Here is a 15,887-nt window from a genome sequence, read left to right on the forward strand (position 1 = left end):
TTTATTTTTTTTTGAAAAAACGGATGTTTTTTTGTTTTTGAAAAAAAAAATCATTTTAGGGATAGGTTGGTGAAAAGTTGGAGGGGGGGGGCGCCCCGAGTTAGGGGGTGTCTGTGGGAAGGGTAAAATTTTTTTTTTTTGATTTTTTTTAAATTTAAATGGGTTAGAACCCCAAATCCATATTTGCCCATATTATATTGAGAAAATTACGCGGCTAATCAAACTTATACTATTTAATAACTCATCATAACTATAGTTTGCTATAATTATCACTCGAAACTAACATTATACATTAATTACGTGGGTTGACTTCATGTTTGTATAATTAATCACGTTCTTATATGTATAATTCGCCAGAATATACAATTACATATGTATAATATACAATTATTTAACATATATACATGTACAATTCACCTCGCTCCCACTCTTTGCCCTCTCTCCTCCCTCTCTCAATCTCGCTCGCCTCTCTCCTCCCTCTTCCTATCTCTCTTGCCATATATACAAATGCATATGTATAATAAAACCTATATACATATACATTTTACCTCTCTCCCACTCTCTCTCTCTCGCTCGCCTCTCTCCTTCTCTCTCAATCTCGCTCGCCTCCCTCCTCCCTCTCCTAGTCCCTTTCGACTCTCTCCTCCCTCTCCCAATCTCTCTTTCCATATATACAAATACATATGTATAATATACAATTATCTAACCAATATACGTATACAATTTACCTTTCTCCCACTCTTTTCCCTCTCTCTTTCATTCTCACTCGCCTCTCTCCTTCATATAACATGTAACTACGAATTATTATTATCAAACTATAGTTGTGGAGAGTAATTAGGTTACTTTTAAATGACTATATATGAAAGTTCCCCCATTACATTTGAATGGTTGTAATCCGAATTTTTCTCAAATCATATTTAAACCATCCAAAATCGATTCAATCCAACCATTTGTCACTCCTATATGAGGATAGTAAAACAATTGTTTTAGGTCCTCAAAATTTTTAACAATGAGTTTTACAAATCTATTCTCTTAAATAATGTTGAAGTTCGTAAAAAGAATATTTAAAACATATTAAAAAGATATGCCTACTTTTTAACCATAGATATATTTTTGAACTTTGAGTTAAAATATTTATTTCTTCTCATTAGTAAATAAAGTTATTTATGATAATATCCAAGGCAACTTATTATAACCACACGACTAACCTTTTATTAAATTGAATCAATGAATGATTATTAACATTTGAAGTTACAATTTCAAGCTTGGATATAAGACTCTTCTTTTTTTTATAACAATGCGGTTGGAATGATTTTGCGAGATGTTATTTCCCTGTCTCAACGTATGAAATAATATAATCTCAAGTTTTGATATAAAACTCTTGCATTATTGTATAATATCGTAGTTGAGATTACTTTCAGATACATTACGTAGCAAACTCAGGGCTTCGCTCGAATCTGTCTTGATAATAACCTTCTTTAAGTCGTAATTCTTTGCCAAAATCAAATTTTATATCCTCCATAATTCAGCTGTAAGACTCGACGTACCTCTCATGCCAAGTCGTCCATAGAACCCACCAACCACCTTTCCTCGTCATCTCGAGACACCCCTCCAAACCCCCCGCCAACCCTGAATTTAAGATGAAGCTGCTATCAGTATTGATCTTGATACATCTGTTGGCGGAAAAGTCCAATTAATGAAAATAGGTTTTTCACAATAAACTGTTGCCAATTTTTTCTCTAAAATTGCACAACAACTAATGATAAAACTAGTAAGTATAATAGAAAACTAATGAAGATTAGGATTTGATTTTTCAATAAGAAATCTTTGCGTAATTCTTATTACTGAGTGTAGTGGGTGAACTTGTGGTAATGCTTATTTCCGTACTAGTTTTTAATAGCGATAAGATTCTGAAAAATATCTTAATTTGATCAAATTTGTTGTTGCGATATTAAGCTTTTATGAGAACCTATTATTTTTCTGAACTATTTAATAGTGTATTTAAGGGAATATATATGTCCACGTAGACACATCACTATTTATATTTTTGCATTATTTTTATGTGCACGTGGACAAATATATATGTTTAAAATACGGTATTAAATAGTCTAAAGAAGTAATAGGTACTCATAAAAATTTAGTGTCGCAACAACAAATTCGACCAAAATTAAGATATTTTCATATCATATTCCTTTTTAATATTATCGAGAATTCATTAGAAATAACGAATTTCCTATATATTCATTATAAAGTGTTAAATTACATCTACTTCTCTAAGACCGATTCCAAGGAAATTACCCCGGCTTTCATTTCATAGAAGTTCATTCTTATTTTAACGAGCTAAATAATATTTCCTATTGATTTGTCCCTTAGACTGGACCTACTATTTAAGAAACAAAAATGTAATTAGTTAAATTATAATTAATAAAGTTCTAGAAACACATATTTCCTTTAAGGGGATCCTTTTATACCGTGAATTATTTTATAATGTAATAATTATACACTACAATAAAAAATGTTTATAAGCGGCATTTAATTTTTAATTGCCGTTAAATATGTATTTTTAGCGGCAATTGTTACTATTTGTATATGTCCCTAAAGCCTTTAGCTACATTAGTTCTAATGACACTTAACTAATACCGGTAAAAATTTTGGCACTCTTTATTAGTGTCCATATTTAATGCAGCTGAAAGTGTATTTTCTGTCCAATAGTCATTTAAACTCCATTTTGGTGAAGGGATAATTGTAGGTTTGCCCTTTCGAGTATTCTTAAATTTTAATTGTGGTGTAGGGATAATTATAGTGAGATTTGTTAAAATTGATCCATCGTTTTAATATGTGTTATAGCGTGTTAAATCAATATATATATATAAATGAGAACCATAGAGGAGGTGATGTGGCACCTCTATATGGCCTTCATTTGCATTTAACTTTTTTCATCTTTTTATTTTAAAAAAAAAAATTATTATATATCATAAAAAATTAGTTAAATTTATCATAAATAAATATTTTATTAATGGTGGGTCATTTATAACAAAAACTCTTCATATTTTTTATTTATTTATCTCACTTATAATTAAAAGAGAAACATAATTTATTTATTTTTGACTTTTCTTAATTTAAATGAATTATTTTATTGTAAAAATATATTACTTCATTTATACAAATATACAAATAAATACTTTATTAATGTATGAACATTTATAATAAAAAAAATTCACTATATTTTTTTTCTATTTGTTTATCTCATTTCTAATGATGAAATCATAGTATTATTTTTTTTACATTTTAAGTATTTTTATTTTTATTTTTGAATTTATTCACTAGGAGTTACTACCCATGACTTGCCCCTCTTTAATTTTTACTTTTAATAATATTCATGACTCTCATAATTTTTATATTCATAACCTCCAATTTAAATTTATAAGTTTATGTGTCTTATGGAATTCCTTTATTTTGCCTATAAATTTATATTAGTTTCATGAAGATTCACATTCACAATTATTCTTTCTTTTTTCATCATATAAGTTTGATTTGTAACAAAAAAAGAAGTACATGAAGGTAAGAAATACTTCATTGAAATTTTTATTTTTTATTTCCTCTATTTTTGTCTATATAAATTCGTATTTGATTTGTGAAGGAAACTAACATGTAACCAAAAAAAAGTACATGAAGTTAATAAATATATCATTCTCAAGTCCTTATCTTTTCATTTCCTTTATTTTGTCTATATAGATTCATATTTATTTTCATGAAGATTCACATACAAAGTTATAATTTCTCTTCTTCATAATACTTTTTTGTGAATTAGCTAACATGTAACAAAAGAAAAGTATATGAATGTAAGATATATTTCATTCTTAAGTCTTTCTTTTTATTTTTATGTACTTAGACATGCTTTCTTAATATATATTTTTATGTTTGTATTATAATTTATCAAGTAAGTATGATTAAAAAAATCTCTTTAATTCTTAACAATGTTTTGTCCGTATGCAATTACTCTTTCTAATAGTTAGTTTTTCATATATAATATAGTTTGATTATAATATTTGTTAGATTTCAAGAAATAATTATTATTTAGTATTGTTATTACTATTGAAAAGATAATATTTAAATATATTAAATATTGTTTATATTTTGTTCTTTCTTTTGACATAATTATTTTTAATTCGTATATGCTTTTTTTTATTCAGTTGGTTGCATATATGAATAGTTTGACATATGGATCAAAACATGATGACAGATCTCTTTGCAAACGAAGATGGTACAAAGAAAAAAAATGAAGCATAATTAGAGATTATTTTTTCATTTAAAATTTATTAGCAACTTAGTTACTTTTGCTAGAGTTTTTAAAATTTTGATTTATGTAAATAATTTAGCTAAATGTATTATATTGTTAATGCTAATCATTTGATCCTTTAGTATTCTATTTTCTCTTTATTATGAAAAAAATAAATATAATTATTTTATTTTAACAACAACAAAATTTATGATGATTAGTTTCACTTTTATTATAAATTATAAAAAGTAATTGAAAAATATATTATTATTTTCATGATGTCATTTTTTGCGTATGTAACAATCTGTCGTCGTTCTTTTTGCTTTGAAATGTATTTATAATTTTTATGTAGTCACCGATTATTATATTTTCTCTGTTCATTTTTTGTATTTTCACACCTTTTTTTTATTTTTTTATTTTACAAATAAAATCAATACATAATTAGTAATACATTTAGTGGCTAATAAATTATACATTTGAATTATTTATAACTCATGTCTCTTCATCTTACTTGTAAAGTTTAATACTAAATATGAATCATGACTTTATATGCTTCATTTTTCGTAAATCTTATAAGTATTTAATTAATGTTTAAAAAATTGTAATAACCAAATGTAATAATAAAATAAAAGAAAACAATTTTGTTTTGACGAAATCAGATTTTGGATAAAACATCACTACTCCTAGAAAAGATAGAGAAAATTAAAATATCTAAAATATTTTCAACCTAATACAATATATTGTTATTTCAACATATTATCCCTTATTCCATTTACTTTACCACGGTGAATATTTTGTTCTAATATTTACATATACAAAACAAATAAATATATTTTATATGTTTTTAAAAAGTCAATGATATCGCAGACGAGGAGAAATATAAATATTATCTATATATTCGATACTAACCTAAATATTATATATTTCATATTATTATTTTATAAATATTTCATATAATCGCGCGAAGCGCGAATAGTTTCCCTAGTTATATTAATAATGTGTTAGATTAAAACTTTACACCATTGTCATTAGTGTATAAATTAATTCAACTTAAATCAAATTATTAATTATTCAACTAAAATTGATTGTTAGGATCAAGATAGATGATGCTTTTGTAATAATTAAAAAGAGAGAAAGGGAGAAAGAAAGATGGTGTTATTGAAATTGAAATTCACCAACTATTCAACACAACCATCATTTTGCAAATGGAAATACAATTTTTTATATTTGTTTTATTGATAGACTAATTATTATTCTTTACTTGGAAAAAATAAAGAAATTTTTCTTTAATTTAATTGAGAAATACGTAGGAGAATTTCATTAATTACATAACCCAAAAATCGTTACAACTGCATTTTGGTGTAGGAAGAATTATAGTTTTGGTCCCTTGATTGTTTCTAAATTTTTTAATACACTTTGAACTTTTAATTAATTAAAGTGATGCAATTTCAATTTTATATCACGTACTCTTCACAAATTTATTATAATATCAATTATTAAAAATTTCTTTTAGCCTAATTTGCCTTTGTTTTTAGTGGTGAGTGCAGAGCCATCAAGCTTTTTTTACATTATATAATTGAAGTAGGAAAATTTTCATCACTCTTTCTTACTTGAGAAATATATAGAAAATCTTCATTAATTATTTAGTCCAAAGAGTCATTTCAACTCCATTTTTTGGTCCTTTAAACATTGTTAAATTTGAATTTTGATTCTTGTGATATTTAATTTTGAAACCTTGAATTAATTGAAGTGATGTACTTTCAATCCTTGTGTATGTAATTAGTCAGAAAATTATCACGATATCAATCATATCGCTAAAATCCAAATTCCACAACAAAGGGACTAAAAATGCTATTGCTCCTTTGCATCGAATAGGTCCATTAAGAGAAACCTAGGGACTTCCAAAAAAAAACACTTAGATTTTATTTTTAAGAAGAATTAATCGAAATAGGCTTTCATTTAGCTGTTTTAATTCAAAAATAGTCGATGAATGTGTAACATATGTATATATACATATACATGTATAACATGTGAATTGTTATGAATCAGCCTAAGCTCAATATTGATACTTATAGGGATGTCACACAAGCAACTATTGGGCTGAGAAACAGAACACGAAGACCTTCACAAAGATTGATTTGGAATTCAGATCCAATTAGCAAATAGTTTAAAAGGACCCTCAGTTAGAAAGAACAATTATGTTCATGCTTAGACAAAGTCTATATCTCTTATCCTATTTTCTCTCAGCCTAGTTCCTCGTCTCCTTCTTCAGTCAATCCTAGTTCGTAATTACTTTCATTATTTCTACATTTTCGCTTGGACTTTTATCTTTTAGTTGTTATATTTACTTTTTGGAACTGTGATTTAACTTTAGCCTTATTAATGTAGTTGAGAAACTGGTTAGTGTCGTCATTGGATTTAAGTTTATTACAAGAATAAAAGTGTATAATCTAAGTATATTGATTAGAACAAGTGAATTATAAATTCGATTAACTATTTGGTAAAAATTTCTGAAGTATATAAACAAATAGGACTAACCAACAATTAACTCTCTAATTGATGCGTCAACCAAAACCAATTGAATCATATTTTTTTTAGTTTAGGATCATTTGTTTTTTCCTTCATGCCAAGAAATTAAAGACAATTTTGAAGTCCAAAGTTGTTTTGGTTAACTTAATTTATAATAAAAACAAATAATATGTAACCAAATAAACCTTTTTCTTAATTTGCCTAGCAGGTCCAAAAGCTCATTGGGATCTCAGATAAATTAAAAAAGAAAATTTATCCCAATTTAAATATTGAGTTTTCCTATATTTCCATTGAAGAAGAAATTAAACCTCAATATCATTCATGGCTGTAAGTAATGTTTCCTTCTTCAAAATTCTGATAATTTTTGCACTTTAATTATCTTATGTTCTCTTGAATATTGTTTTGTGACGTGTATATATGATAGATGTTAAATCACCTTGTCTTCTTCGTGTATTTACTTCAATATATTTTGAATCTCTCTAGTCAGGTTAATACTCCTTCTCTTTCAATTGTTTGTCTTACCCTTCTTTTTAGTTCGTATTAAAAAGAAAAAAACCTTTTTCCTTGTTTAACAACTCTAATTTTAATGTTTCACATTATATGTTTATAGATATTTCGATAAGTAGTATGTATCTTTAGTTTAAAATCATATAATTCGAATATCTTCTTTATTTATTAAATTCTGTGTCAAATCAAAACCAGACAAATAAATTCTGGTCGACCTCAACTTGCTTAAGATTGAGGCGTTGTTGTTGTTTTATACCAATAGAAACTATAGAGAACTGCAGGTATTTGTATAATGTTGAGTTGAGATTCTTATAGTCGACCTCAACTTGCTTAAGATTGAAGCGTTGTCGTTGTTTTATACTTCTGAATTAGTTTTGTTGCATCAGGGATCACATGTTCCAAAATTTGGGAATTGGGATGGCGAAAATGTGCCATACACAGCTTATTTTGAGAATGCGCGCAAAAGTAATAATAAAGGAGGTACAATGATAAATCCAAATGATCCAGAGGAGAATCCAGAGGCCTTTGCATATTGCGGAGATGAGGATGCTAGCATTAACATTTCTCCTTTAGTTGAAAAACATCATTACCATTATGATCATCGCGGAAATCCTTCTACAGAGTCGGGCCAAAACAAGAGTATTGGCCCGACTAATTCAAATTCAGAGTCCTTTGGGGATAGTCAAAGGAAGAGCATTTCTGGTTTTTCAGTTAACCAGCCAACACGACGAAGAAGAACATCTGATGTTAAGAAGAATAAGAACGATCGTGGCAATGGATTCGTTCCTCCTAGTCCGAATAGACCGATGAAAAATAGTAGAAATCCATCTGATGATCTTGTAAGTTTCTTATCCTCTTAAATACTCTGCTTTGATGAAGTGATTAATATGTCGTAAGTTATACATTTGTCAATGAACTTGATGGTTGAAACGAGTCGTGTGGTGGTATCTGAGTCAGCTCGTGTGCACCTTGACTAATTCCACGACCATCTACTACCTCCCACCAACACAAATATCGAGTAACTCTGTTCACCAAGTCCTGAACAAATGAGAAAAGAATCACATATGGTTCTTAGTCAACTTCAATCACATTTTTGAGTGTGTTAAAACAAGTATACTCTTATGATGTACGAACAAAATTTACTCGCATTCTGTGTTTACACCAAATAGAACTGGAACAATATGTCTCTAATTTTCATTTGTTCATGCGTATGTATGTATGTTAGTCTTGTTCATCAGCAGCATCAGTACCAAAATTTGGGGCATGGGATGAGAAAGACCCGAAATCCGGAGAAGGATTTACAGTAATTTTCAACAAAGTTAAAGAGGAAAAGCATATAGCAGCTGCAAAGTTCCCTGTTGTGCAACCACAATCAAACATGTCTTCATCAAATAATCACAAAAAAAATGCTAAATCAAAGGTATGTATCCTTTCTTCGACTCGAGCTATACATAGTCTTGTGGATGCAGAGTTACTCTGCATCCACTAGACTAAAGCTCATGAGTCGAATATACATGGGAATTGTTAAAAGATATGAGATTGTCATACACTTGAATATCAATAACGTCATGGACGATGGACAAGATAGAGATCTTCGTGTCCCATTTATGAGAAAAGGAATTGAAATGGCTTCACATTCATATGATCCTTTTTTTATGACCGTAGTGTCTGAGTCAGCTTTTACGCATCTCGATTATATATGATCCTTTTATTTGTCTGATTTTGCTTTTGTCTATGGTTTGTGCAGGTGTTTTGCTGCCTATTTTGAAGATCTACATGCTCTAAGTTAACAAGAAAAAAAGTTATATTAGTGTTTTGCTTAGAAGGTGCATTGACTCAATATTTGTGTTAATGTTTTATTGTAGTTGTGGAAAGAACAATTGGTTTACATTTAATCCAAATTTTGGTCATAATATATTGGAATAGTTTGAAATAATAAGTATTGTGGTAGTTTCATATTCAAATTCTGAAAATGAAATACAAAACTCTGACAAAAAACGTTTTCTCATTTAATAAGTCTTACGCGATGTGAAATCAATTTAATAAGCCTTACGTAACGTGAAATCAAATTAATCTAATTAATAAGTTTTAAATACCAAATAATTATATCAAAAACGATAACCGAGTAAAACTCTAATCGCACGTTAAGTCGTTGTTAATAATTATAATAATTTGAATCTCCACTGTTACGCTCTTGGCTGTCTCTTCTTTCGGCTAGTTTCAATTTTGAATTTCAAATTTTGAGATTTTATTGGATAAGTTAAAGGCATTTTTCAAAGATTCTTTTTAAGTCACTTCTATACCAAAATTAACTATTTTCTAATTATCTTTTCAATGATGAATCGACCTAAATGTCCATTTAATAATTTTTTATAACTTTAATTTACGCGAAACTATTTGAAAATAATTTAATATTAAATTTCTTATTTTACAAATAATAAAGAGTTCTATAATAACAAAAATAATATTAAGACAATAAGTAAGACAAATATTACGCAATAAATTCACAAGTTTTAAAAGTTCTTTTTCTTTCAAAATTATCTATTGACTCAAAAACATCAATAAATGAAATAGATACAATATACAATCGAACATATCTATAAAAAACCGTCGCTTATTCAAATGTTTTTAGCTAATATAGCAAAATATTAAAATAGAGAATTAATAGTTTATAGCAACACATATTAGTACATGCTCAAGATGATAAGTTACAAAGGTCTATAATTATACAAATATTGTAACACGTTCACAAGTTTCAATACTTTTTTATTCTTTTCAAACTTCATATCAAATTAAAATGTCATTTTATCGTAAGAATGAGATTATAAAATTTAATTTATTCTATAAATGGAAAAAAAGAAAAAAAATTATCTAATAAAATCATTGAACTCTCTTTATATCAATAAAATACTCAATTTAAAACTTTTATCTATAAATTTAATTAGACAAATTAACTTATTTTTTATGACATGTAAATCATGAATCCCGTAAATAAATGAAATTATAAAATCTATCTATTTTTTTGCGTATTTTTTCCCTCTTTCTATGTCATCAGTTTGAATAAATCTAAGAGAATCGAACGATTCATCCAATAAATCCGATCTCAGATTCAATAATAATGGATGACTAAGATTTAAAATTCTAAATATTTTGATGATTAATAGCCGTATAATTTTGCTAGATAATTTCTCACAGTTAATAACGCCGTCGAAAGGACCTCGAAAATAGTGTCCATATCTATTATAAAAAGGGGCCGCAATTTTCAGGGGGTTTTCAAATTTCAAATTACTGAGGAATACTGTTCTTCTTCTCCGTAGAGCAAAAAAACGCAAAAATGGAGATTGTATCAGTTCCGGTTGCTTCGTTTACGAAAGAGGAAGAAAAGATCTACCAAAACTGGTTCAATTTCGCCGATTCAGGTGTGATTTTCTGTTCTCTTCTTATACATTTTTCATCTGTTCTGTTGAGCAACTCTTCGTTTTTACATTTTTTGATGAAATTACTGGGGAAAAAAATTTAATCGCTATGTTCTTTTTGGCTTCGTTGTGCAGATGGAGATGGTCGTATTACAGGAAATGATGCTATTAAGTTGTTTTCGTTGTCGAATCTATCGAAGGCTGAACTCAAACAGGTTAGTGTTCTTCTGTGCAATTGTTGTGATTTTTGTCAATTTTTTTGGTGAAAATGAAATTTATAATTGTTTGTATTGAATATTCTATTGTTTATCGTGTGTTGGTAAAGTGAGATTGGTTTATATATCTGATTTGTAGATGTACATACATACATGTAGGCGTCCTCTCATTGTGATTTATATGTTCGTTTTTGAACTGCATCATTGCGTTTTGCTTGTGTATTTGTTAATTATCTGTTGATTACTAATCTGTGGGCAATTGTTTATCGGTTGATTATTTGAATATTCAAATTTAGTTAAGGCCTGAACTCAAGCAAGTAGTGATTTCCTGTGCAATTGTTCTGATTTTGGTCCCTTTTTTGGTGTAGAAATGAATTTCATGATTTTTTAAATTTGAATACATGGTCTATTTACCTTCTGATTTATAGATATACATACATACATACATATATGCGTACATAGAAACATAGATGTACATGTGCATCTTTGAACTTCAGTGTTGTGTTTTGTTGTTATATATGTGTTTGTTAGTAACTTCTGTAGTAGTGATTGCTTAATTGAATTTTATGTTGGTGTCATTTACATTGCCATCTTTTGGTTAACTATATATATACCATTATCTTTACTTTGGAAGAAAATTCCCAACCAATGAAAATAGACTGGTCTTGCATTTTACAGCATAAAAGTCCTTCAGGGTGCAATGAGTTGAAGGGAACCTTGAGGTTCTCTTTTCGTTTTAAAGCAACATTTGGACTGTGTTAGCAGCTTTTGCTTCTGTATTGACTTGCTAGATATATTTTACCTTATGTGATAGTGTTAAATCACTAATTTTCAATTTTTGTGTATGAAGGTTTGGGCAATTGCAGATTCTAAACGACAAGGTTTTCTGGGTTTCAACGAGTTTGTCACTGCAATGCAGGTCATATTTGGCACTAACATTTTTGTTTTCTCTATAACTTCTGTCTAAATTGATCATATTGAAGCTAAATTCATTTTTTTCTTTTATTGTAGTTGATCTCCTTGGCACAAGATGGATCTGAACTCAGCCCTGATCTTCTTAAGAGCAAAGGTAATGCTTCTTGATCATTATTTATAATCCATTTGAAGCATTTAGGGTCAGAGAGCCACAAGGATAATTTAAGCTCAAATAATATTTGAGCCGGATTTTACTGTCAATGTGATAAACACAGGATGGATTATCATTGAAATATTTCCTAAATGACTAATCTTATTTTTTGAGTGTTCACATTTATATACTCTTGAAGTCTATCTGCTTAATGGGCTACTCTTACTATTGCAGCAGTTCATCCAATAAAGATTATACACATTTTATAGTTTTTATAAGTTTTAGATGTATTTTGTTTAACATAGTAACAAATGGATGTCATGGTGATGAAAACATTTGAGTGTTTCATGATTGACTTAATTCTTGTTTCGTTTTCTCTTGTTGATATTTGTAGCTAATATGGAGCTTTTGAGTCCTCCATCGATGGAAGGTTTGGATGCTTTATCTTCCGTAAGTGCTTTGACAATTCATCATTTTCTTATTGAGAAATGAGAACTATAAGCCCATGGTTATGAATGGTTTCTTTTTTGCCACACAGAAAACTAATGGATCGTTGATGAAAGACTTGAGTGGAACAAATGGTCAGTATAAAGCGTCATTTCACATCAATGATGCTTTGACGAAAACAAAAAGAATCATAAGCTGTCTTGGTTAAATTGCCTAACTTGAAAAAGCATACAGGAACTATACAAGTGCGGCCACCGTCACCAATCAACATGTTTTCCAGAAAATCTAGAAAGAAGGTGAGTACTGATTTCATTGGGATGTTAATATGAAATCTGTCTTAGCTTACATACTCCATATTGAGCATTGTGTTATTTTTTCAAATTTTGTCTCTTTTCTTAGTAACTTGACTAACTCAGAGAACCAAAAGTTCCGCCAGGCCTTGTCCCTCAATTTAGTAGTAGTGTCTTTAATACAAATTGGTCATTTGAATATTTTCTCATTTTTAATTTTGACATTGTTTGTTTCGATACTGATTCAGATCCAACCTTCTCTCACTGCTGTTACATCTGTAACTGATGGTTTGAAGAAACTATACAATGAAAAGTTGAAGCCACTAGAACTTACTTACCGCTTTAATGAGTTTTCATCTCCTGCTCTGGTGAGTGGATCAAAAGCATACTATGTCTTAATAGTAGTATCCTCCCACGACCTTATAGATGTTAAACTTGTATTTCTGAATGCTTACTTTTACTTGTTTTCAGACGGAGAGCGATTTTGATGCCAAACCTATGGTCATGCTTTTGGGACAATACTCAACAGGAAAAACCACTTTTATCAAACACTTGCTAAAGTGCAATTATCCAGGTTAGTACTGTCCAATTTCTGTACTTACGGATCTCTACATGCAATTCGCTCACTTCGGGAAGAGCGGACGGAAAGAGAAGGCCTTTGTCCTATCTGCTTCTTCCTCTTCCCAGGATGAAGAATTTGGAGAAAAAAAAAGATTTTCGTTTTTTATTTTTGTTAATAGATTTCTTATTATTATTTTATTTGCCAGTAATTACCTAATGTTCGTTCTTTTCTTCTCTCTTTTGGTTGAAATAGGTGCACATATCGGACCAGAGCCAACAACTGACAGATTTATTGTGGTTACGGTAAATAGGGAATAATAATTGTTCCATGTCGTATACCGTTTTTAAAGATACTATCTCCTAATGCTCATTGTAGTAATAGTAGTAGTTGTTGTTGTAACACTTATATAGTCCTTTACAGTCTTCCCTTCCCAATGAGATTTTCACGGCATTACATCAACGATGCAATTTGATTGTTTAATAGTACTTTGTTTAAGGTACTAGTTCTCATTTTAGTGCCTTACAGTTATTTTTTGCTCAGTCTGGTCCAGATGAAAGGAGCATTCCTGGCAACACTATTGCTGTTCACGCCGAGATGCCATTCACTGATTTGACAAAGTTTGGTGGAGCATTTTTGTCAAAATTTGAGTGCTCCCAGTTGCCACATTCTGTGAGTCAACATCTAGCAATTTCTTTTACTTTTGTCGTATAAACGAAGCATAATTTAATAATTTATCTAATTATGTTTATTCCTTAATAGCTCCTTGACCATATTTCATTTGTGGACACTCCTGGAGTTCTATCCGGAGAGAAGCAAAGGACACAGAGGAGTTACGATTTTACTGGTGTCATTTCATGGTTTGCTGCAAAATGTGACATGATACTCCTCTTGTTTGACCCACATAAACTTGATATTAGTGATGAATTCAAACGAGTTATATCGTCTTTGAAAGGCCACGAAGACAAAATCCGTGTTGTATTAAACAAGGCAGATCAAGTTGATACACAACAAGTAAGATATGAGGATTATCAATGCACGTGTCTCTCTTTGCTTTTTTCTACTTCATAAAAATGATTTGTCTTGGTGCTAAAAGTTTCTTCACCTTCTCTTTTATTAATGGAAGCTTATGAGAGTTTATGGTGCATTGATGTGGTCTCTCGGGAAAGTTCTGAACACCCCTGAAGTTGTGCGAGTCTATATAGGGTAAGAGAAAGGTGTTTCTTTCTATAGTTCTCTATGTTTTGACTTAAGTGACTACATCACTGGATAGCATGTCAATTGTCAAATAAATGAAACTAAGTTCATAGCTAACACCTTTTTGTGCATCGTGTCTAATAAGTTCTCACAACTTTTGGTTTTGCAGCTCTTTCAACGATAAACCAGTTAATGAAGAAGCTGTTGGTCCTATGGGGAAGGGTCTTTTCGAGAAAGAACAAGATGACCTTCTTGATGACTTGATAGATATCCCAAAGAAGGCTTGTGACCGTCGAGTAAGATCACCTCTTCTTGTCGATTGACATTTCTATTTGATCAACATTGTGTACCAGATGGTTTACGATTCTAAATACAACTTTTGTACTATTTCAGATCAATGAATTTGTTAAACGTGCAAGAGCCGCTAAGATACATGCCTACATTATGGGCCATCTTAAGAAGGAGATGCCAGCACTGATGGGCAAGTCCAAAACACAACAGAAGCTCATTCAGAATCTTGAAAACGAATTCGAAAAGGTCTACTGCTCAACACACTTGAGGGAACTCTTTTACATTTCAGATATATGCTTAACATTCATTGTACATTTGTGACACAGGTCCAGAAAGCGTTTCGCTTACCAGCAGGCGATTTTCCGAGTGTTGATCATTTTAGGGAAGTTTTGGGTCATTACAACATCACTGATTTTGAAAAATTGAAGCCTAGAATGATTCAAGCTGTGGATGATATGCTTAGCCATGACATTCCTGAGCTTCTGAAGAGCTTCAGAAATCCTTATGAATAAAAAGCTCTTAATTTTTTAATTTTTTTTTAGATGAATGATGATTCAGAATGTTAGTTTTATCTTTTGAGGTATTTACTGAAATTTGTGCATTCTTTGCACTGTGGTGAATCCATATTTCATTTACTTCAAAGTTGTGATAAATTGGCAGTTACAGTTTTTGTAATCTGTTATTATTAGTGCTTACTTTTATGTCACAGTCCTTCAATTTTTATGTCAAATTATTCTTAATTTAGGGTGTGCTTGGTTGGTCAATTTTTTTAGAAAATATTGTTTCTAGGGAAACAAATTCCTTGGAGAAAGAAGAGGAGGAAAAAAAATTCCTAATAAATGTAAAAAAACAAAATCCCAAAAGATGTTTCCTAGAAATTTGATTCACTTGAATCAATTTTATTTTCCTTTACTTCTAAATGTATTTTCTCTCCTTGTTTGGATAGTTGTTTCGCTTGTATCGTATTGTATTATCAATTTAAATACGATGTTTGTTTTGATTGTTGCTTAAATACTATTGTATTATATTATTTAAAACTGTCGTCAGGTAACGACGAAAAGATCCATTTTATTTAACGATCGATTTGATAT

At 29.7% G+C, this 15,887-nt stretch overlaps 2 protein-coding genes across 2 annotated transcripts; both read left to right on the top strand.

The window, feature by feature from the left end:
• The first annotated feature begins 7,100 nt into the window (after positions 1 to 7,100).
• On the top strand, positions 7,101 to 9,250 carry LOC107004393 (RPM1-interacting protein 4-like). The gene is made up of 4 exons (XM_015202596.1): positions 7,101 to 7,135; positions 7,702 to 8,154; positions 8,541 to 8,735; positions 9,063 to 9,250. The coding sequence occupies exons 1-4, from the start codon at positions 7,130 to 7,132 to the stop codon at positions 9,081 to 9,083; spliced, it is 675 nt and encodes a 224-aa protein (XP_015058082.1). The 5' UTR covers positions 7,101 to 7,129; the 3' UTR covers positions 9,084 to 9,250.
• A 1,308-nt stretch (positions 9,251 to 10,558) lies between these two features.
• LOC107003174 (EH domain-containing protein 1-like) lies at positions 10,559 to 15,513 on the top strand. The gene is made up of 16 exons (XM_015201450.2): positions 10,559 to 10,734; positions 10,867 to 10,946; positions 11,797 to 11,865; positions 11,958 to 12,015; positions 12,407 to 12,462; positions 12,551 to 12,593; positions 12,694 to 12,755; positions 12,998 to 13,117; positions 13,221 to 13,323; positions 13,564 to 13,613; positions 13,852 to 13,980; positions 14,071 to 14,322; positions 14,435 to 14,514; positions 14,675 to 14,801; positions 14,899 to 15,042; positions 15,123 to 15,513. Exons 1-16 carry the CDS (start codon positions 10,650 to 10,652, stop codon positions 15,306 to 15,308), a joined length of 1,644 nt encoding a protein of 547 aa, XP_015056936.1. The 5' UTR covers positions 10,559 to 10,649; the 3' UTR covers positions 15,309 to 15,513.
• Positions 15,514 to 15,887: the final 374 nt, after the last annotated feature.

This window comes from Solanum pennellii, chromosome 11, assembly GCF_001406875.1.
Source record: "Solanum pennellii chromosome 11, SPENNV200".
NCBI classification, from domain to species: domain Eukaryota; kingdom Viridiplantae; phylum Streptophyta; class Magnoliopsida; order Solanales; family Solanaceae; genus Solanum; species Solanum pennellii.